At 37.7% G+C, this 24,384-nt stretch overlaps 1 protein-coding gene across 3 annotated transcripts; it reads left to right on the top strand.

Moving 5' to 3' along the window:
- The first annotated feature begins 112 nt into the window (after positions 1-112).
- On the top strand, positions 113-22,018 carry ide (insulin-degrading enzyme). Of its 3 annotated transcripts, none has more exons than XM_084390979.1 (26): positions 113-195; positions 336-476; positions 1,475-1,659; positions 3,062-3,269; positions 7,106-7,275; positions 8,086-8,208; positions 8,598-8,710; positions 9,497-9,659; positions 9,826-9,918; positions 9,998-10,089; positions 10,876-10,956; positions 11,422-11,525; positions 13,334-13,436; positions 13,631-13,753; positions 13,880-13,962; positions 14,966-15,110; positions 16,228-16,338; positions 17,393-17,513; positions 17,597-17,688; positions 18,066-18,177; positions 19,114-19,281; positions 19,417-19,689; positions 19,790-19,851; positions 20,383-20,455; positions 20,549-20,616; positions 21,354-22,018. In XM_084390979.1, the coding sequence occupies exons 2-26, from the start codon at positions 442-444 to the stop codon at positions 21,447-21,449; spliced, it is 2,997 nt and encodes a 998-aa protein (XP_084247105.1). In that variant the 5' UTR covers positions 113-195; positions 336-441; the 3' UTR covers positions 21,450-22,018. The 3 variants fall into 3 exon arrangements, with proteins under 3 accessions (XP_084247105.1, XP_084247104.1, XP_084247106.1); XM_084390978.1 differs by lacking the exon at positions 14,966-15,110 and adding an exon at positions 14,458-14,602 and having other exon boundaries at positions 116-195; XM_084390980.1 differs by lacking the exons at positions 336-476; positions 14,966-15,110 and adding an exon at positions 14,458-14,602 and having other exon boundaries at positions 117-195.
- Positions 22,019-24,384: the final 2,366 nt, after the last annotated feature.

Below are 24,384 nucleotides of genomic sequence, written 5' to 3'. Positions count from 1 at the left end.
TCATACAAGCTTGAAACAACTTGTAAATGATGACAGTTTTTAATTTTTCCTGTGAACTATCTCTTTAAATCATGTGTCTCTTTAAATACTCAACGTGCTCTCCACTAAACCTGGATGTGGGTGTGGTCTGTTTCGTAACGTCAATGGTAGACAAGGCGTGACTAAGCAATTCCAACTACTTCAGGAAAACAAAGGGTATTTTAAACATATATATTTGATACAAATACTTGTTCTATGTGCGTATATATTTCACGTATTTCGTATTATCTTATATTAATGAAAGGTACGTAAAAATCTGCTTTATATGCTCTGCGATTGATTGGTTACGTCTGCAGAAATCATGGCGTCCTGACGTCTTAAGCAGAGTTTTGATATCCAGCGCAGAAGTATGCAGAAATGTGTTAACCGGTGGGCCCTTACAGCGAGTTATCTTCCGATTTTATGATCTTATCCACAGGTTTCATTAGAAGTATTAGGTAAGTGTCAAATTTTTGCTTTGGTTTTTAGTTCGTTCAACGAGCGGCCCGGTTCGCTGGCGTCGGGCTCGTGTGTTGCTCTCGCGCGCGATAGCATTTGCTCGTGACACAGTATATCACAAATATTGTTTATTTTTTTTAATTCTAAAGATGTTTGAGTTTTAAGAATTTGTCATTGTTGTTTTATATAACTCAGCTGTTAGTCAATATTTTAAAAAAAAAAGACGAAAACGCTGAAAGCCGACTGGACGGTTTAAACTAGACTAAACTTACACGAAAACTAAACCTACACATCAACTAAGTCAATAAACTACACTAATGTACAAAACTTAATATCAGCTAAACCCCTCAACTTTATCTTAAATTAAACCTGAACTTGCGTTTCAAATAAACTAATGGACTAAATTGACACTTAGGCCTGGTTTCACAGACAGGTTTTAGCCAGGATTAGGTTTTAGTACGATTACGACAAGTAAGTAGCTTTTATAAATGTGGCTTAGAAAGAAAAGAAAAACTTTGCTGGTGTGCATCTCGAGACAAAACAAAGGCTCTGACATATTTTAAGATATGTCAGTGCAAGTTTATTTCAGTTAAAAAAGCTCAAACATGCATTTTAGTCTAGGACTAGGCTTAAACCTGGTCTGTTAAAGTAGTAACTGTGAAACTAATGGAGTTTCTCAGTAAACCAAATATACTAAACTAATCATAAAGCACTATGTTTTAAATTAAGCTAAATTAGTGGTCTAAGCCTCATTTAAATGAAAGGGTAACGTTTAAACTAAAGAATAAAAATTCTACTGAAACTAAATTACTAAACGTGACGTTTTAATCCATATTTTATACATGTCTGTCTGAAAGTGTTTTTCGGGGGCCCATGGCGGGCTGTATTTGTGTTGTGGAGCTGAAATGTACTTGTCACATGGAGTGTGTTTTGCCTTTGGCTTTGTTGGATAATGCCTGACGACTTAACTCTGAATAAATGTATTTTTCATATCCAGGCGTGTCTCGACTCTGTCCGTCAGAATGAGTGATCCGGCTGTCAAGAGGGTGGTGAGTGATATAATTCGTTCTCCAGAAGACAAACGGGAGTATCGAGGACTTGATTTTACAAATGGGCTGAAAGCCATACTCATCAGTGACCCCACCACTGACAAATCATCAGCCGCACTGGATGTCCACATAGGTAAATGGGAATTCCTTAGCTTCATTTTGCACAGATCTGCTTGACACATCACTTAACTTGCTTTCTGCTCCCCTCTATTTTAACACAGACTATTTATTACTAACCTCAAGGACATCTTGGCCTCAAACCTTCATTATTGGCCATCAATAGCTATTTAACAGAATTGATTGAGTTGCCTCTATCTATCTCTCTGTAGCTTTCCCTTCCTCAAAAAGCAATTTTTAATAGTCCGGACCTTGGCCTGGTTTTAGTTGCGGAGAGACACTCAAAGCCCACAAGAGTTTAGAATAATTTTGTTTCTGAACAGGCCACTCTGTAAAAGTAATTGAAGCCTTTTTTTGTGTCAAGGTAAATCTTTTCAGTGCTATATTTAAGAAGGAAAAAAAATAACTTCAAACGTTTGATTTGAATTCGAGCTGAAGTGCTGCCCAGTGTGTCAACACAGACTAATGGGTGGGATTAACTGATGCCAGGAAGTGCAGCTTTTAACAATCAAAGCACTTTATAGTTCAAGAGCATGTGCACAACTGTCCTTTGCATGAAATGGTGTTGCAATTTGTAGGTAAAGATGTAGGTCAGATAAAAATGTCATTGCTTATCTTTAATACTTGCTCATTACACTGTAAAATAGCCTTTTGTAAATAAGGCCTAAATCAAAATCTTTTCTTCTTATACGAGGCTTTGGTCGAGCCGCACACTATTACGATTAGTTTTCAGATCCGAAAAGTAGACTAAAGGCTCCGATCATTTGTGCAATGACAGGTTTGTCAGAGGCCCTCAATCATTAAAATCAAGCAGAATGAATTTAAGTCATTCATACATCAGGTCTTATGTAAATTGTTGGATTTATTTCAGTGTAACAGATAATGTTTTATCAGTGATTTATCAGCTATTTTCATTCATTTGTTCAACAGTCTCATTTGAGTCAACATGAATCTGGATTAAATGATTCATAAAATTATTCAAGAGTGCATTGTCCTATTGAATTTAATGTAACAATTTTAAAAAGTGGTTTTACTTAAGATTTACACATGTGTTCATGTATATTTTATGCTTTTTCTGTTTTGTTTTGTTTTATTTTTTGCTGTTCAGACTGAATTTGAATCTGATTCGTACTGAATGTCTGAACGATGGCTAAAGACTTTGAAAGCTGTCTGACAGTATATCATGATGCAGCCAGTTGTCTATGCTTCATGCAGATCTTTGTGTAAATATATGGGTTTAAGCTAGCGTGAAGTTCTTGACTGCCTGAACTTGTCTTCCAGTGAAAAAGTCAACTCGATTTACAAGTTTGTCAAACGCTCTAGATTGTCTCTTTTTTTTTTTTTTTGTCAGAGTGTAAGCAAGCAGTGTTTTCTTGCACTTCCTAATATCCTGGTTTTCTCTTCTAACTGCCCTGCAGGTTCTTTGTCAGATCCTGAGAACATTTCAGGACTGGCCCACTTCTGTGAGCACATGCTGTTTCTGGGCACCGAGAAGTACCCCAAAGAGAACGAGTACAGCCAGTTTTTGAGCGAGCATGCCGGCAGCTCCAATGCCTTCACCAGTGGAGAGCACACAAATTACTACTTTGATGTATCCCATGAGCATCTGCAAGGGGCATTGGACAGGTAAATTAATACAAAAAAAGAGCAATTGGTGACTTTAAAAAAAAAATCATCTGTAATGCTGGTCTGTTTTAGATGCTGAAGAGCAATGTGTGCGCTGTTTGAACTTGTGAAAGGGTGAACAGGGTTCAGACCTTCAGGTGTCACAGTGTCTATCGGTGTGGAGTTACATGTCCAGGAGGTATCGGGTTGCTGGGATATAGAGAGAAGAGTTTCCCTTTGGAGCCCATCTGCTCATGTGACCCAGAGCACCACCTGCTCATTGAAACATTTAAAGGGGTCATATGATGCGATTCTTGTTTTCCTTATTCTTAAGTGTGTTATGTAGCTGTTTGTGCATGTATAAGATCTGCAGAGTTACAAAGCTCAGTCTCAAACGCAAAGAGATATTCTTTGTAAAAGTTAAGGCTTAGCCACGCATTCCTAAAACGCTTCATTCAAACACGCCCCCACAAATCTACGTCAGTATGTGGGGTCAGAGTTTCATAACTCGTAACTTTTATTCTCGCTGTTATTGTTGCTGCCGGCGCCGCCATATTGTTTTTCGTTGCGAAAGCCAAAGTACTTTGTTTGTTTGACCTTCCAAAAGAGGACACAATTAGAGTCGTTAAGCTTTATTTACAACACTGTTGCAGAACAGTACAACCAAAATATTCGACTGTGTGCTGCGCATTTTTCGGAGGACTGTTTCCAGAACCTGTGAGAGTACAAGGCCAGCTGTGCACAAAGGCTGATTCTATAAAAGTGGGGCAATTCCATCTTTGCATGTACAGTCTGGCGCTTCTGACTCACAGACACAGCCTGTAAGTATGTTTTCATATTTTAAGAATTTGCTACCGACTATCCAAATGCGCGTTTTTAGCAGTAGAGTAGCACCTGTTTGTCGTTTCTACGTTAGGGGCGTGACATTTCCGTTAGAGATGCGCGGATGGGCTATTATTTCATCCGCAACCGCATCACAAAACTCATCATCCGTCCGCCATCCAGCCGCACCAATGTTTTTGACCAATTTTCAAAACCGCACCCGCCCGCCATCCCCTGATTGGTGTATACATATATTTTTCATTTGATTGGTTCAACCGCCCGCCACCCGCCCGAATTTAATTAAAATATTATTTTTCGTCACGTCATCCGCCCAATCCGCGGTTTATCCGCGAGTCCGCGGCTGTAACCGCCAACCGCGCATCTCTAATTTCCGTCACACGTGTAAGGTATTCGGGCCAATCACAATGCACTGGATTTCTGGCCAATCAGGGTACACCATGCATTTCAGAAAGATTAACTTTGTAAAAATCTGCTACCGGTATTTTGAGAAAGACGGGTCATAGAGGAGCAACAATAATGAACGGCATGTGTGTAAAAAACTTTTTTTTTAACCTAAAACTGTGTAAATGTTTAGCAGTGGCATTAAACCAAATACACAAAATAATGTTCTTTTTAGAACCGTCATATGACTCCTTTAAATGATTCATGATTAATCTCTAAAAACTGGGTCATGACTCAGAATTGTATTAAGAAGTTCACAAACATTTCAAATGCAATCAGACAAGGCGCTTAAGTGTTTGACAAGTAGGAATGTGTAAGATACATTTTGAGGGTGTGAAAAGAGCCAAATCCTTTTGAATTCAATCAGGCATGCACTGAAAGTACTGAACCCTTTTGCAGCAATAGTTGTTTGCATGATGGAATGTCATTTTTGCCAACTTTTTGCATGTTTTCTTTTAGGGCTGAACGATTAATCGCAAAAAAACCACACGTGATTTGGCAAAGGCTGCAATTATTTTATAATTTAAATAAAATTGCAGTGCAGCTGATTGGTAGTAAATACTGCCCCGTTTGAACGCCAGAGGGCACTCTCATGCAAATACGATAAATATGCCCCACCGCAGAAGTACAATAATGCACATCATTCCAGGAAATCCCTATCGCTGTAGCTGAATAAACAGAAGATTGAAACACTTTGATTAAACATTTCTTATAAATACACGACTGCCTTATTCTGTGTAAGAAGGCACATCATCTCACAGAAGGATGCTCAACTGTCGTTATGAAGTGAGTTTGGAGTAAATGCATGTTATTAAATGTTGTCTGTTCTGTTGTTGGACAAGAGGTTCATAAATGCTTCTCATGTTTTGGAAAGATGTTTGACGCGTGTTGTTTTTTCAAATGCACGTTATAAGTGACTCACTCACAGTGCTTTCAGATGGAGCAGCGTTTACAGAGCCGTACATCAATGACAAGCTGCGCATAAAAAATAATCGCAGCCTTCTCGATTTAAGTGCGATTACATGTAAAGTGCGATTAATCGTTCAGCCCTATTTTCTTTGCAATGCACCATCCTTGAAGTCGGGGGATTCACCTAGTGGTTTGGCGTTTCTTAAACTTTAGTTTGTAGGCGCCCTTAAACTTGCCATTTGTTCATTTTAATATGTTAGGCTCACCAGAATATAGTGGTATTATGGTAAGTCTTAAATGCTGTGATACTTTATCTTGCATTATTTTTATTGATTTGAAATCTATATTTTGCCTGTGCCATAATTTAGGTGTTTTTCTTTGATACATATTTGCCAAAAATGCAGATCAGCAAGTAACTTTCAGCAGTGAAAGGCCCTGTCCCAAATGGAATCCAAAGCCCTCACGATCTTCTTTTGAGTCCACACTTTAGTGACGTAATACTGCTTTGACAGTCGGGTAGAAGTCGACTGTGGTGCTAAAAGTGCGCATCGAGGGCACTTGTCGGCCGCAAAGAAGGTGCTCGCGAACACCCTTCTGAAACCTAAAATGACAAATGACACACCCTACAGCTGATAAATGCCACTAGCATTGCCTCTGACAGACTGTTACAGTGTCTTTTGTAATTGGTAGTGAGCTGTTAGTCTGTGTTAAATTTATACTGGATAAATAAAGCAGTAGTGACACATAAACTGTGTTGCAAGTTGGTGAATGAAGATACTTGCCAGACTGCCTTACTAAAACACACACATGTGGCAGATGCGGAATGGATAAAACTAACAAAAAAAATTTGAGACTTGAATAAGCCCATTAATGGCATGTTTGAGTCATGCTCTTAACAAACTGTTTTTTTTTCTTCTCCTCTTTCCATATTGTGAATAATAAATGCGTATCATTTTATCATTTATCATTAATTTGCCTGTTATACAATGGAGCCCAACTTATTGTAACAATTATTTGACGTAGCCTACTTAAGTAATACTTTGGTGTATATGGTGTAATACTTTTACACTCAGAATTATTCCATGGCATCCTCACGTACTAAACTGCATTTGTTTTTAATTGTTTGCGTGCTGGAGGTACGCTATTACGTCGTGTGCAGAGTGATGTTAACATTTAAGCTAGCTAGTGAGAGAAAATGGCACTATCAAAGAGTCTAAAGAGGAAAGTTGACAGCGAATATAGGGCATACAAAGAAGAATGGAAAGACAACTATGCGTTCATCCTACCTAGTTTTGTGAATGCAAAGCCAGTGTGTCTTTATCGCAACGAAGCGATCCACATACTCATTTGAATGTCTTTCAGAACTTGAGCTCTGGCCGGGGGCCAGATATTATATGTTGTCGACCCCTGCCCTACAGTATCGTAAGACTGCAAGTGCACATAAAGTGTGCCATTAGGGCAGGGCCCTAATCTCAGTAACGAAGTATGTTTATTTGCATGGCAGTTGCCATTCATATCTTTGCATGCTTTTAAGATCAGATTCTATTTATTCAAATGATTTTTAACAGGAGCATGGAGAGTTCTGCAGCTGTAAGCTGACATTGACTGTGTAAGAGAACTTTATCAAGCAGTGCATTAAATGGCGTTTCACTTTGTCATCCCAGGTTTTCCCAGTTCTTCCTCTGTCCTCTGTTTGATGAGAGCTGTAAGGACCGAGAGGTGAACGCAGTGGATTCAGAACATGAGAAGAACCTCATGAATGACGCATGGAGGCTGTTTCAGTTGGAGAAAGCCACTGGGAACCCCAAACACCCTTTTAGCAAGTTTGGCACTGGTATGGAAATACTGCACATCTAATTTGATGGCATCTTTCATGTAGATATTGTCCTTTCAGTCCTAAGATCATTTGATACATGCCTTCCCCCCATTGGGTACAGTAAAATCTGTCTATACTTCATTCTCAGTGAAGGACAATAGAAAGCTGGAGAATAATATCTAAATCGATTTAGCATAATCTACTCTGAGAAGTTTTATCTGTGCCCAGAATAGCCAGATGGTGGCGGCCTTGAGTTATATAAGGCTTGCTTGCTCTTAAAAAGAGGTTTGTCCTGTACTTTACCCTCATATTAACCAGCACCATTCAGAGAAAAACGTGTTTATTTGATAAAAATGTATTCTTGCTAACAAATGTTTGTTGGTAATTATATCAGCGTTTCTGTGTTGTTAAAATACCATACTATCAAACCTATTGAAATCAATTTATTGATGTAATGCAATTTTTGGTCCAATATAATGTCCCCAGTATAAGAATGCCTGCTCATACTAAATTAAATACCATCTACCATTGATCTTAATGGTATAGCAGTAGCTCAGAAATACAAAATTGTCCTAATGATGTCCATGGGCCACTTCATCAGAACAGTCATCCTCAGATCTTGGCTTGAACACTGGTTCATTTTCTTCTCCATCACAATTTGATTCTGGCAGGTCTGCACATTCTGCAGCTGTTTGTGTGAATTTAAAGTTGCCTTCGTCCCTTGGTACAAACTGTTAAATGGCTATTGACTTTTTTTAATTACTTTCTTGTCCATGCAGGTTCGTTTCCACTAATTAGTGTTTTTTTGTGAATGTCTCTTTTGTTTAGGCAATAAGTTAACCCTTGAGACAAGGCCATCTCAGCAGGGCATTGATATCCGTAAGGAGCTGCTCAAGTTTCACTCCACCTACTACTCCTCCAATCTGATGGGATTGTGTGTGCTGGGCAGAGGTCAGTCACCAGCTACAAATCCCTTAAATTATTTTCTTACATTTTGAACTCACTAGTGGGTGAAGAACATTTTTCCTCATTTCAATCTTCCAGATGTTCACATGCACTGTTTAATAAAAAAAAGAAAAAAAATCTGAATCCTCAAGCTTTGTACATAAATGTAGCTGACAGTAAAGGCAATGATCAGTGATCTCCATGCAGTGCACAGCAGATTTCTCAGTTCAGTCTTCAGTCTGATGCTGAATCTTTCATGAGATCTTCCTTGTTCTTTGTCATTCTGTTGAATGATTCATAGTTTGTTTTTGCACAGACTAGAACGTATTCTGAAGGGTGCAGAGATGAAGTGCTTTCATTCTGGGTTTAACATTGTGTCTGACACACTTTGACAGAGACGCTGGATGATTTGACATCTATGGTGGTGAAACTTTTTGGAGAGGTAGAGAACAAGAATGTCCCTATCCCAGAATTCCCAACACACCCTTTCCAGGAGGAACACCTGAGGGTGAGATCTAAGCCCTAATTGTGCACAATACAGAATACACCTTAAACCTGCTATGGAAATGCTATGTAAGGGATAATGTAGAGCGAGGCTGTTGTTATAGCTAATACAACCCTGACAGGCTGATCAGGTCTTGAATCATTTCGCTATAACAACCTCCTCGCTCTACATTATCCCGCTTATTATTTGGCTACCTACCAAATAAATCAATAATTTGACACAAAATATTGATTTAAAAAGGAGTTCATTGATTTAAAAACGATTGTATTGCTTCCGCTAAAGAAAATAGTCCGTTCTGTCTCTACGGTTAGAATCCTGCGTCCATAGCAACGCTCTGTTTTTCATGGCAACGGTGTGTTACACTTAGCAGCGGTCTGTTATCAAGAAATAACAGACCGCATTCTACATTAGAATTCAACCAAGCCATGTAATAAACGGTAATATTATACAGTACTGTTCAAAAGTGTCGGGTTAATTATATTTAATGTTTTTTTAAAAGACGGTTCTTATACTTACATTTATTTGATCGGAAATACAGTAAATCAGTTATATTGTAAAATATCATTGCAATTTAAAATAACTGTTTTGATCAAAGCTGAATTTTCAGCATCATTACTCCAATCTTCAGTGTCACATGATCCTTTCAGGAATCATTCTAATATGCTGAATTTGGTGCTCAAGAAACATTTCTTCTTATTATTATTATCAGTGTTGAAAACAGTTGTGTTGCCACTGCTACTGTTTTCTTGGTGTCTGACTCATCTTCATTCCTTCTCTCTTCCCCCACAGCAATTTTATAAAGTTGTGCCTATCAAGGACATTAGAAACTTATACGTGACCTTCCCCATCCCCGACCTGCAGAAGTACTACAAATCAAATCCTGGTCATTATCTGGGCCATCTGATTGGACATGAGGGTCCAGGGAGTCTTCTGTCTGAGCTCAAATCTAAAGGTTTGTCAGGAAAGATAGATTTAGCTTTAAGTTCCTAAATGATAAAACAGACAAAAAATTAAGTAACTTGTGAACATAGCATTGGACTTGTAAAACACTAGCTTGGATCCATATATTTTCGTTCTTAGCTGTGTGTTGTTCATGGATGCACTCTGTCTCTCTTCAGGATGGGTGAACACGCTAGTCGGAGGTCAGAAAGAAGGAGCCAGAGGATTTATGTTCTTCATAATTAATGTGGATTTGACAGAAGAGGGGCTGTGTAAGGATCTAGAGTGTTTTTGTGTCTATTTGTGCTGGTCAGTATGTTTATGATTGTTTATGCTGTATTTTCTGTCTAGTGCATGTCGAGGATATCATCTTCCACATGTTCCAGTACATTCAGAAGCTGCGGACGGAGGGCCCTCAAGAGTGGGTCTTTCAGGAGTGCAAGGTATTAACATTCTTGTTAAAGTAGGGCCCTACGATTTCCACGATGTAGAAAAAGCTGATGGAATCGTGGAATTCAGTCATGAAAACCAAATTTACTTTTTCACTTTTAAAAAACAAATGTAATCAATAAATCAAAAGCATGTCTGTACATTTCATTTGATAAAACAATTGTCGGAAGAAATTATGACAAATATATTACTATTGTGCAATGGAATGTACTTCTCAAAGTATTAACAATAAGAATTCAGTTTATTAAAACATTATTCTCTTAGGAATATCACACAATTATTTGCCTGTTTTAATTAAAACTGTAAAACCTCTCTTGTGCAGCACTGTTTGCATAAAAAAATGTAAAAGATCAAGTTGTTTTATGCATTCATTTGATCATTGCATCATAAAAAACAGAATCCAGAATAAATTAACAATGCAGGATTTCTGGGGGGAAAATTCATAGGGACCTATTATTGTTAAAATGTTTAATTATTCATATGAACTTTTATGAATTCAATTGATTAGCCATTTTTTTTCTGGTTATTTGAGAATAATTAAACCATTAATAATAGAATCCAGACAAAATAAAATGGAAAACATGGACTTTGGGGGAAAAATAAAACTGAAGGGCTAGTTCACCCAATAATTGAAAGTTCATTATCAATGAATGGGTTTCCAAACCTTTTTTGGACAAAACACCAGGTGAGTTTTCACATGCTGCTGCTCATGACAACGGAACCATGAAACTGGGTGGTTGGGACATCACTGATTTGTCTCTACATTTTTGTTTTTGCAGGATTTGAACACTGTGGCTTTCAGATTCAAGGATAAGGAACGTCCTCGTGGATACACGTCTAAAGTGGCTGGACTACTGCATGTAGGTCTCTCTCTCATTAAAAATACTTTAAAAGGTTGTCACCATGGTTACAGGTGCTTGTGTCATCAGGGTGCTGCTCTGTATTGTCAGGAAATCATAGCCGGTGTTAAAGATTTTGTTTGGTATGGAATACTAGTGTACTGAATACAATACAGTATTCTATCTATTTCAAATTGAACATTTGCCTTGAGGAATTTTTTTATTTTTAACCACTAATTTGATGTAATCTTTTCTTCAAGAAGGATGTTAATAACTGTTGCTATTGCTGCTTGATCATTTGTCACATTTGATATTTAACATTGTGTGCATTGTATTGTGGGATGCAGTGCGTTTATATCAAATATTTAAAGTAAATCTATTAAAAAAAACTTAACACTTGGTTATGAAAAGATCAGATATTCATTGAGAGCACAACATATACCCCGTTTCTGTGTGTGATGCTGAAATCACCTTTCTGTGTGTCAGTACTATCCGCTGGAGGAAATCTTAGCTGCAGAATACTTACTGGAGGAGTTCAAGCCAGATCTCATAGAGATGGTGCTTGATAAACTGAGGCCGGAGAATGTCAGGTGAGCACACATACAAGGACTTCTTTCTGTTTTATTACATGTATACACACTTTTATGTGCATAACCTGTAAAAGAAAGCACTCTGAATTATTTTATTTTGGTGGTTGTCAAGGATATATTACTATTGCTCTTAGGATTTGGGGTTCGTTCAAATCGCTAATCCCAAATATTAAACTGAAACAATGTCACTGGTGTTGCACCTGTGGATGGACCTAAAAGAAGTTTATTGTCCCCTCAGGATGAGATTAGTTTAACACAGATGTCCAGCCATTGGCTGCTCTCTTCAAAGACCCACTGAAGGAGCTTTATATTTGAACATGTGCAAAGCAAACATCAGCTTCTTTAATGCATTGCTGCTCAGGGCTAAATTGGGCTCAGATTGCTAGTCTTTTTATGTTTTTGAAGTGTTTGAAGCTGAATCTTCTTGCTGTGTTTGTTAGAATCCCACTTCAGATTCTCACCAATGTGACGAAGGCTTTCAAATTCAATTTCCTTTTCAGCTTTAAAAGAGCCTTTTCTCTCTGTTTGAAGTAGATCTCAACCCTACCATTGCTGCTCTCATGTTGTTTTGGGGATGGAAGAACTTGTAGGGTTCCTATATTTCATTTTGTCTTGGTATTTCCAAGCTATTCAGATCAAGACAAAGACTTTGACTTCAGAGCTGGTGATTTGCTGCTTGTCATAGATGTCTTGGTGATTTAACTATACCGCTGACCTTTCTGAAAGTACTGCAACACTAGAAGGCCATAGTCTCACACAGCCAGACAAGAACTGCCAACTTAGACAGGTAGAGACCATCTAAACCATATTTAAAGTGACCAACCACAGTTACTGTGTAATTTAGCTGTGTGTTTATCAGAAATCGAAATTAACTTTTAACTTTGAAATTACCTTTAGACGTAAATAAATTTGGTCACACTTTAGGGTCCAATTCTCACTATTAACTATGACTTTCTGCCTCAATAATTTGCTAATTACTGCTTATTAATAGTTAGAAAGGTAGTTGTAAGCCAATAGTTAGTAAGCCAATATCCTAGTAATTTGCATGCTAATAAGTAACTAGTTAATAGTGAGAATTGGACCCTAAACAAAAGTGTTACCATACATTTTAATCAAAATGAACATTTGGGTATACTGATTACTTTTAAGTGAACGTTTAAGTGCTCATGAATGTCAAACTTTGCCAAATCCAGTATCTAGTTCTTTCTCAGAAAGTGCGCATTGTAGCAACCCAGTACTTTTGTAAACGCCACTTTTATTCCCTGCAAGGCTGATCAAATCTGTGCACCCTGAGTGCTGGAAAAGGTGTAGCACCAATCAAATTAAAGCTTGCCAGATTGAGAAAGCACTTGCTGTTTTTGTGTGCACTAAGCATCAGACAGTGAGTGAATGGTCTGAGACTGCAGTATCCTGCTGGTAACCTTGTGTGATTTGGACTAATTTTGGAAAGGAGTGTTCACGGTTTTTAGACAAAACCTATTCTGGTCTCTCTTATGCAATTGATTGATGCAGGAGCGTCCAGAATAGCATGTCATTGTTCCAAAAGTTCTCTATCGATCATGGCGGTCTAAATTGTCCAGAAATGGTGCATTGATCTAGAGCCCTGCACAGCAGATTGAGAAGCTCCGGGAAACTCGAACCTTTGATTGATGTAATGACCATAATTCCCAATCTATTTACAGAGCCAGAGATCTGATAAAATCAAAATTGCACTGCCCATTTTCCCCTAGGGAGTCATGAGAAATGGATGGTGTCATGCCCTGTCTGGTGCAGTGATCTTCAATTCTTCTGGCTTCTTTTTTTTTAAGGGTCGCTGTTGTCTCCAAATCATTTGAAGGACAGACGGACCGGACCGAGGAGTGGTACGGCACGCAGTATAAACAGGAAGCCATTACTGATGAGGTTATTAAGGTGAGACGCATTTGCTTTTCATTCAGAACTTAGACTAGCGGGAAATGGTCTAATAGTGGGAAATTGTGCTAATAAGTCTCTTAACCTCTACTTTACTATGACCATCAATAAGCAGATTCATTTTAAGTGGTTTACTGTCATTACAATAACTTGAAGAATAAAAATCATTGTTTCCTTTTTTCTGTTTGTTTCAGAAATGGTTAAAGGCAGACCTCAATGGAAAGTTCAAGCTGCCAATGAAGAATGAATTCATCCCAACAAACTTTGAGATTTACCCTCTAGAGAAGGATTCCCCATCTGCCCCCACCTTGATAAAGGTATGTTTTGCTGAAACTCGTATTGTACAGGTTACACTTTGAGCAACTTTAATCGAATATCTGATAGTCTCTCAAACTTGCAAGCATCGGGTCATCTGGCTTTTCTTTGTTCCTTTGTTTTTTTAGGACACTGCAATGAGCAAAGTTTGGTTCAAACAGGATGACAAGTTTTTCCTGCCCAAGGCTTGTTTAAACTTTGAGTTTTTCAGGTAGGTTTAACAAATCAAAAATTTTGTAATGATGTTTATTTCCTTTATTTTTTTTTTCATAATTTGCATAACTGTAACAACAATTAGTGGGAGGGTGCTAAATTGTCATTTATGTGGCAAGAGGATGAAATCTTTCAAAAGTAGGTTTAATTGTTTTTTTTATATATGCAAAATATAGTTATAAATAAATATAATTTGATTTTAATGTGAAATATGATCCAGACACGTTTTTGACAAGTGTCTTTCTTGAGATCCACCCAAATTACTTGAATGTTATGAAAAAATGGTTTTACTGATGTTTTTTTGTTTTCTTGCAGTGGTGTCAGCCTATTTTGCTTTATACTTTTTATACTAATTTTAAAAGTAATTGAAATGCTGATTTATTTTTATTCCTGTTAAATTCTGCTTTAACTACTCTATACCATTAAGAAACTACAATTAATACTTCAGAGAACTTTTTAAAGACAGGGTTTATCACTCACGTTCTTTCCACAGCCCGTTTGCGTACGTGGACCCGTTGCATTGTAACATGGCGTATTTGTACCTTGAGCTGCTCAAGGACTCCCTGAACGAGTATGCATATGCAGCCGAGCTAGCCGGCCTGAGCTATGACCTTCAAAATACCGTCTATGGGATGTATGTAAGTATGCTAATATCCCCCTCGCCACATGCTCTTCCTGTGAGGAAGACAGTCCAACTTCACGTACAAACAAGTGACTGCCAGTGGTTTCTGTCTTTGTAATAGTAACCCCAAATGTAGCTTTGTTTGTGGCTTTTACACAACAGCAAACTCTTCTCATTCTTTCGTTGTTGTTTTTTCTGCGTATGTATTAGTAGCAGTAGACTAGCTTTAGACTAGTGCCGGAGCTGAGGCTGCATATTCATACTCTGTCTGTGGTCCCTCTCAATCCGTTTCTTTTTGTTTTGTCATGACCCTTCCATACAAATATCACTCCATTTGTTCTATTTCCCCCTCCCTTTTTTCTTTCTTCCATCATGGTAGTCGCTACCTATATGCAGACCCGCTGCACTGCAACATGACTTACCTGTTTCTCAGGTTGTTGAAGGATGATTTGAGAGAGTATACATATGCAGCCCGCCTGGCAGGGTTGGTCTATGGCATAGCCTCGGGAATGAATGCCATCCTTGTAAGTATGGTGATAAGCCCCTCCCCCTTTGGAGAGAGGGGCGGTCTATTGGGTGAAGGGCGGAGCTTGTGGCTTTTTTGAGTGTGCCAGTCGCTTGTCTATTCTTCTGCTTTCTGCAGAGTGATGGAATGTTACGCCTTCAAAATATCTGTCTCTGGTCAGTCTGCTTTGGGTACTTTTAAGGGTTATTGTATTTTGTGCTGGGTTTAGGTGTTTGTAATGGTATATGCCCAAAAGAACAAAACAAAAATATACAACAGAGACAGTTTACATGTATAAGTGTCAAGCTGCAAAAATAAAATGACCTCCAAAAAGCACCTTATAAGTAGTCCATATGACTGGTGGCATTATTTAAATTCTCTTGTATACGTTTGATAGATTTGTGCAAGGAACAGACTAAAGTCTGAGTTATTTGCAAAATATCTTTCCCTCTTTTGAAGCTCTTGTGCTTGCATACATTTAAACATAACATGCCTAGTACACTAACATGCCTAGTATTTAATATACTCCGCATTAACCGCTTACCGCATTAAAATTAAACCAATAAATTAATTGTTTGAAACTTACAGATGCAAATAGAAAAAGTGTAATAAAATAAACACTTAAATTATGTATTTTAGATGTTTTCTTTTCACTGTTCTGAAAGACATGTTATGGTAGGAAAATAGCCCAAAATCGACTAGTAGTGCATAAAACAATGTTGCCTGTAGTGTCTTGCCTTAATGGGTAACTTGACTGTTTCAACTACTTGACCTGTAGCTTCCCCATCACTGGATAGGATCAACCGAGATGGATGTTAATAACAGCGGTAAACGGGGTGACTAAGGTTTGGATGACGTGGCAAAGCTGGGCTGTTCCTAACCTCACTTGCTGTGTGATTCACTTACTCCTTATTGTTTGCATACACATTCATCACAGTGAATGCACTGCATTGGTTGTCTGAAGATGTAACACTTAACTTGAAACTTTGTTGTTTTTAGTCTGCATCTGTCCTGTGCTCTCAGTGTCTTCCATTTTAATGTCATTTCACAATTGTAAAGATGATGAAAGTCTGTTCTTGAGCTGTTTTTATCACTCATTCTAATGCATATTCATGGCTGTTGTCTTTGTGCGTCAGCTGTCAGTGAAGGGTTATAGTGACAAACAACACATCCTGCTGAAGAAGATCATGGAGAAAATGGCCACATTTGAGATTGATGAGAAGCGATTTGATATCATTAAGGAAGCGGTGAGACACATACACAAACACACACTCCTTAAAATACTAAGAATAAAGAAGAGAACACAAACTACGCTCAAAGGAATCTGCAGATTTCCGCAGTAGTTTACTTGTAATTTATTTAGTCTAATTTCATTGTGCTTTCAGCTCCTCTTAACTAGGGCTGACCCTGACTAAAGACTTTTCTAGTTGACTAGTAGTCTTTCATTTAAGCCATTTGTCGACTAGTCACATGTTTATGTTACTTTAATTACTTAAATATTTACTGGAAGGGGTGGCATCAGAAAATGGTTTGAGTTTCAGGGCTGAGAAAGAAAATATGTAACCTTGACTTACAATACATTAACATTACTTACAATACTTAATCATAATAATGAGCTTTTAAAATCTGAATTAAGTGCTCAAGTGCACATAAAGCCCTGGCAAAAGCAAAAAGGAGACGGTTAGAACATGATGATCATTTATTAATAAACTAGTGTTTTTTTGCATTCGTGTCAGCTGCAAAGATGAAGTTGAAAACGCTAACTCATCTCCACAGTATACTGGATGCGCCTATAGAGAGAAATGCACGTTAAGTTAAGCATGTAATGCACTACTGATTTAGCTTCCACACTTCCCACAAACACTTGGATATGCGGCTAATAACGGCGCACATTTATCCAGGTTAACATTAATGTTACAGAACATTAGGCTACTACTTGCATGTTTCAAATAAGCCATGTTTGAGGTCGATGAACAAACATTTTGATTTCCTGCCCGACATAATCACCACATGAACCAGCCGTGTTAACAATCTGTCACTGCATGACTTCGCCAATTCCTGTGGAGGCGACTATCCGACTAATTCAAATTTGGTTGACTTAGCCTCGTCTCACCGACTTACATTTAGTCTCTTAACACCATTTCACCATGTTTTTACCAAGAATTTCCCCAAAAGAAATTATACAGAAATATCTGTGGATTCCACCTGGGCCTGGTAATCATATACAGATCCAAACACCAAGAGAATATGTGCTTAGTCTGTAACTGTGACAAGTGTTTTTTTTTTTGTGTGTTTTTTCAGTACATGAGGTCTCTGAATAATTTCCGCGCTGAGCAGCCTCACCAGCACGCCATGTATTACCTGCGGCTCCTCATGACTGAGGTGGCCTGGACCAAAGACGAACTCAGAGACTCTCTGGATGGTGCGACACTCTTTCATTGCTCTGTCAATACAGAGTGCTGTGGTCTCCTCCATGTGTGTTCATGCTGTGAATGTGTTTCTCAGATGTGACGTTACCTCGCCTGAAGGCATTCATACCGCAGCTGTTGTCACGGTTACACATTGAAGCCCTGCTGCATGGCAACATTACCAAACAGGTTTGTTTTAAAAAATCATTTCTCTTAGAGAAAAGGCAGGGGGGGAAAGAGAGGTTTGTGTCCGGACAGGTTGAAATTATTCCTGTAATAATAAATTAAACGTACCATTCACCACCCATGATTTGGTATTCTCTCGTCTAGTATTTACTACAAAGCTGTGATTCAGACAAAACCTTGGAGGTTTGAGTGGTTACACGTCTTGTTTTTGTTATAAAATATACATAATGTGACTGAAATCTGTATATATCTATGAATATGAGCTGACTGAAGATTCATCGAAGTAACTCACACATTAACCCGTCATGATCATGAAAGCAAAATCTAACATTACACCATGTTATAGTTAGTGATGAGCAGTTTCTGCCTGTTGTCTCCAGTCTGCTCTGGGCATGATGCAAATGTTGGAGGACACTCTCATTGAGCATGCTCACACTAAACCCCTGCTACCGAGTCAGCTGATACGCTACAGGGAAGTGCAGGTACCTGACGGTAAGTGCCTAGCGCCACAAACTTAAATGCAACATCTCAGCTGGTCACACACACTCACACTCACACTCACACTCACACTCACACTCACACTCACACTCACACTCACACTCACACTCACACTCACACACTCACTACTGTTCAGAAGTTTGGTCCCATCTGCTCACCAAGGCTACATTTATTTGATAAAAAATACAGTATAACAGTAATATTGTGAAATATTATTACAGTTTAAAATAACCGTTTTAATATATTTTTAAATGTAATTTAATGCAAAGCTGAATTTTCAGCATCATTACTCCAGTCCTCAGTGTCACATGATCCTTCAGGAATTATTATAATATGCAGATTTGCTGCTCAAGGAATATTTCTTATCAAAGTTGAAAACAGTTGTGCTGTTTAATGTTTTTGTGGAAACCATGATGAATTTATTTTTATTTATTATTTGAAATGAGAATTATAACTTGTCTTTTTATCAATTTGATGCGTCTTTGCTGAATTTAATATTTATATTTTTAATAAATGTATTTGTTTATATTTATTTCTTTAAAAAAATGAACTTACTGACTCCGAACTTTTAAACAATTTATATCATTATACAGATTCATATAGACAAGTAATTGATAGTGAAATTTCCTTTGGACTTCACACAATCTAAAACAAAATCTAAACTTAACCTCTTTCTTAACCATTCATTATTATCTGACAGATATATTTAATACAATTGTAGAGTTAAGAAAAATATTGTGTGTTTTAAAAGTCTTACTTTATTCAATTTTTTTAATTAAATGCATCTTCATAGGAAGAAACTTACAAAGAAATTACAACTCTGGTGTTAAACCTGAATCTGTGGTGTGTAATTTGAGGTCTATGATGTGTTTGTTGTGTGTGTGTTTGTCATGGTTCTTGTGTTTAAGTCCAGTTCTCTGTGGTTATCAGGTGGTTGGTATGTTTACCAGCAGAGGAACGATGTTCACAATAACTGTGGAATCGAGATTTACTATCAGACGGACATGCAGAACACCCATGAGAACATGCTGCTGGAGCTCTTCTGTCAAATCATCTCTGAGCCATGCTTCAACACGCTACGCACCAAAGAACAGCTGGGTAACACAAACACTCATGGGAAATGTCCTCAGTTGTGTGTGTGTGTGCATCTAATGATGTGGTTATAGGATGAACAAGCTCGTCCTATTGATCAAACTGATCTTAAGAACATCATTTATTTCTGCCTGTGTCCAGGTTACATTGTGTTCAGCGGCCCTCGCAGGGCCAATGGGGTGCAGGGTCTGCGATTCATCATCCAGTCTGAAAAAGCTCCTCACTACCTGGAGTCTCGTGTGGAGGCCTTCCTCAAGACCATGGAGAAGAGTGTGGAGGAGATGGGAGAGGAAGCGTTTCAGAAACACATCCAGGCACTGACCATTCGCCGTCTCGACAAACCCAAGAAGCTGGCGGCCGAGTGTGCCAAGTACTGGGGAGAGATCATCTCCCAACAGTATAACTTTGACAGGGGTGAGAGTTGTTATTTAGCTGTCGAAATGAACTCGTACTCTGCGTTGAAGTATCTGTGAACTTTTAATGTGTTTTTCCTTGTTTTTCTTGCCTGATTTAGATAATATTGAAGTGGCTTACCTGAAGACACTGACTAAGGACCACATTATGCAGTTTTACAGGGTTAGTGATGATCTGAACACATTATCACTCTGAAACAAATGTGTTTTTTGTTTTGTTTTTAATCATCATCAATTACATTTGTATTTCCTGAATAAAATTCCAGTGCTTGCAAGGTAGCAAAATAATCATGTTAAAGCTTAAGGTAAGCTTAGAATTCAGACTTTTTGTCTAAGAATCTGGACACAATGTAACGCCTTTTGTTGATGCCTGATTAAATAGACCAATCACAATTCAGTATGCAAATAAATGCAAAAAAGGACCAAGAGATGCCATTGCTGTCCATTACATGCTGTCAAGCTGGAGGCTTTTATATAAAATTTGATAGCATTTATTTATTTATTTGCATAAATAAAAAGCACATCCAAGGCAGAAATGATCTATAAATCTAATCTATACTTTATTATTTTGTGAATTGTGTATGAATTTCAATAAACAGCTCACTTTGCAAATGCTAATTTATTCGTGAGGTCTCCAAAAGCCCAATTCCTCATCTTGTCATGTGGTTTGATCGTCATGTTTATTCTCTCCCAGGACTTGTTGGCCATCGATGCCCCCAGAAGACACAAGGTGTCCGTGCATGTGCTGTCTAGAGAGATGGACTCCTGTGAGTACTGACACAATGAGGCTGAGACATTTTGATTGGACTGACTGATGCAGCTGGACAGATTCATTTATTTCTGCCATGTGTTTCCTTCAGGTCCAGTGGTTGGAGAGTTTCCTGCTCAAAATGATGTCAATCTGGCTCCTGCCCCCTCACTTCCTCAGGTACTGCATAGATGTATATGTACAGTAGTGGTGGTCCAATGTGGGTTTAAGGAAATTTTTTTTTTTACACAAATATTAGATGATTGTTGCAAATGTTTGTGGTCAGTAAGATATATATTATTATTATTATTATTATTATTATATATATTTTTTTATTATTATTAATCCTTTTATTCAGCAAGAATGCATTTAATTGATCCATAAGGACATTTTATAATACGAAGATTTCTATTTCAAATAAATGCTTTTTGTTTTAACTTTCTGCTCATTAAAGAATCCGGAAAAAAATATATATCACAGTTTCTACAAATATATTAAGCAGCACAACTGTTTTCAACATCAATGATGATAATAAGAAGAAGAAGAAGAAATGTTTTTTGAGGAGCAAATCAGCATATTAGAATGATTTCTGAAGGATCATGTGACACTGAAGACTGGAGTGATGATGCTGAAAAATCAGCTTTGTCATCACAGGAATAAACTACTTTTAAATTGCATTAAAATAGACAATAGTTATTTTATATTGTAATAATATTTCACAATATTGCCGTTAGATCAAATAAATGCAGCCTTGGTGAGCATATATATATACATTTATATTTTATTTTTCATAAACAACTAGCAACACCCCCTAGCATTATGATGGGAAGTGTTGTGTGGCCAAGCACCACTCACCTTTTCTTTATAAATGTCAAAAATATAGTTCACTCATTGTCTTGCTCTGTGTGTGTTTTCAGCCATCATTAGTTCAGGATATGACCGAATTCAAAAGGAGTCTGCCGCTGTTCCCTCTCACCAAACCTCACATCAACTTCATGGCTGCCAAACTGTGACCAGCACCACGGGATTGTCAGAGACGCCCAATTATGGAGCCAGTAACATCGTTGTCCGTTTGTTTGTTTGTGTGAGTGTGTGTGTTTGTGTGCGTGTGAGCAGGCAGGGCCACAACAGTGGTGCTTGCGACATTTTTAGTTAGAAAAAAATGCAATGTTTGATTCATATTGCTTCTGTCAAGAAATTTGTATCCCTATATAATATAGGAATCACTCGCTGGCCACGACGACACTTTTTCATCGTTTGGTTTCATTTCAAAATGCTGTTCATTTCATTTGCACCACTGTTTAGCAAAACCATGAGAGCATTCGGAGAGGCTGTTGTGAAGTATATCAAGACACGTCTCTCCAGAAAAGAAATACTGGCCTTAAGAAGATTTTAATCAGTGATCAGGTTTTCTGGCACATTTTTTTTTAAAATGTTTAACTTAAACAATTTGCTTTGAGTTGTTTTTAGTTTCTGTGCATGTTGGCAGAGTTTTATCTTTAAGGATAGTGTTGTAAATGCAAGGTGGTTAACTTGATTTTATTTGCGGTTGGAGAAATATAATAAACAATTTTTAATGTCATGTTCATTTGTTTAAGTTACTTTGTCCTTCAAAGATTCATAATATTGATTTATTTGACAAGCTCAGTGTCATAATAGAAACACAAATTCTACTCATGAAATATGAATTTGTGTACTTTATTTTATGTTATTTTTTAAAGTACATCATTGAATGCATCAATTTATGCACCACTGGTTTTGCGAACAATTACGTTCATCTTGCGTTTTGTGAATAATGCCGATTGTCTTTTTTCCGAGATGCTCAGTTGGATCTAATTCGCCGATATCCACATGAAACATGACGGCATTTACAATTTCAGGAAGTCGTTACGAGAAACCGACTCTGAAATCCCCTTTAACTGGGTTTGTTTTTATCTCTGATGTCTTGACTTGTGATTTTATGCACTCTTCACAAGCAATAATGTGACTTACAGGACCTTTGACTAGTGTCTTAAACTCTACTTGGCATTTTGCTTGACGCAGTTTGAGCTTGGTTTCAGGAAACAGATTTAGACAAGAACTAGACGTGACGTGTGAAGGCTGTGGTTCACCTGCGTTGATGCAGGAACATCAAGTTAGTCTGTAATCCTCGTGTGTGTGTCCTCATCTCAGGTGTGTGCTAGCCAAGACTTGACCATCACTTGTGTTTCTACTGCTGAGATTAATTCTGGACTTTACTCAGGCGTATCAAATCGACTGTAATGCTGCATTTTTCTTTTTTTTTTTAAGAAACACAACGACCATCCTACCACCTCCATCAAAATAATGAATCCTGCTCGCGAAACAAACTGTAAAAACAGATATCAGCCTCATAGGTGAGATAGTTGTACCACTAAGATGGATTTACTCAGGCATCTCACTGCATTGGTTTTGGTGTTTGAATTTAAAGGAACAGTTCATCCGGTAATGCAAATTCAGTGATTTGTATTTGTTCTCTTGGCACTCCAAACCTGTATGACATTTTCTTTTATGGAAAAAGAAGCGAATGAGGATCAGATAGTAAAGCTCTTAAAAAAGGAACCATAAAAGTAGTCCATACGACTTGAACGCTATATATTCTTAAGCCGACTCAAGTCTACTGAAGCCGTTCATAGCTTTATGACTGACTAAACTAGCTTTATTGCTAACTAAAACAAAAACTATTCAATTGTTTTTGGCAATTATAAAAATAAAGCTGAATAATAAATATTAGATAAAAATCTTAAAGGGTAATTGCAAATGTTGCCTTTGCGATTTATGTTGAAATAATGAGTTGAAGTACAAAGATTACTCAAATTGAATAAAAATAAAGCTAAATGGAAATACAAAAAAGCAAACTAATAAAAATGACAAAAGCACACAATTCCTAAAACCTTAATTAAAATGAAAACGAGAATATAAAACCAAAAGTTAATTCAAAATAATAAATGGAAAATCACAGCTGCTGTTCAAGATTTTCAGTGAATAACGAGTTAAATTTGTCTGTTCGCCACAAATCTTTCACGACTCCAAACGATTTTTGGAATGTGTAGCACAAGCAGTCGTACGGACAAGATGTTATGGTACCTTTTATGGGCTAGTTCACCCAAAATATGAAAACTGCCATTCAATGTCATTCCAAACCTGTATGACTGACACTCTTCTGTGGAGCACAAAGAACGCTGGGGTCCAAACAACATTACACATTTCTCAAAATATCTTCTTTTGTGCTTCATACAGGTTTGGAATGACGTGATGGTGACAGTATTTTCATTTTTTGGGTGAACTACCATTCATTTGGCTCTAGGTCACTGCATGCTTTTTATTTCATGGAAAAAAAAAAAAAGATGCTTTTTGTTCCATGAAATGATGAAAATACAGGTTTTGAAACAATTTGAGGGTGAGTAAATGTGACTTTATTGTATTTATTTTAATTTTGTGGATCGTAAACTTTTAGATTACTTTCAGATCCAAAGATGCAGTTGGCATGCGGTTGGAGCATTTGTTGCACCCCCGAATCTCTTTAACTGTTCTAGAATCAGTTCTGTAAGTCAGTGACTGCAACCGATGCTTGTAGTTCTCACCGTTTCCTGTAACCTGATGTCACATGTAGTTTGCTCATACTGTGGTTGAACACTAGGCAGAATATTAGAGTAAAGAAATCAAAGGAGCGTTACTCTGCATGAATGAGTTTAAGATGATGTTGCATTCGGTTCAAATCTGAGTTTGTGTGCTCCCAGCTGCAGTCGTGAGGTAGAAACGGGTCTTCAGTTGCTGACCGTCTTGTGTCGAGTTTATTGGGTGGTTTTGAAGTGCAACAGAACACTGGGGAATGGTGCTGTGTATCTGTGGGAGAGATTTCTGTTTTATGATCATTAAACAATTGTATGAACTCGGTTCGTGTCTCTCTTTTTTTGTCTTTGATCTGCA

The sequence above is a fragment of the Rutilus rutilus genome (assembly GCF_951802725.1).
Source record: "Rutilus rutilus genome assembly, chromosome: 20".
Taxonomy (NCBI): Eukaryota; Metazoa; Chordata; class Actinopteri; order Cypriniformes; family Leuciscidae; genus Rutilus; species Rutilus rutilus.
Note: the sequence above shows the minus strand (reverse complement) of the source record. Positions and strands in the feature narration are given on the sequence as shown.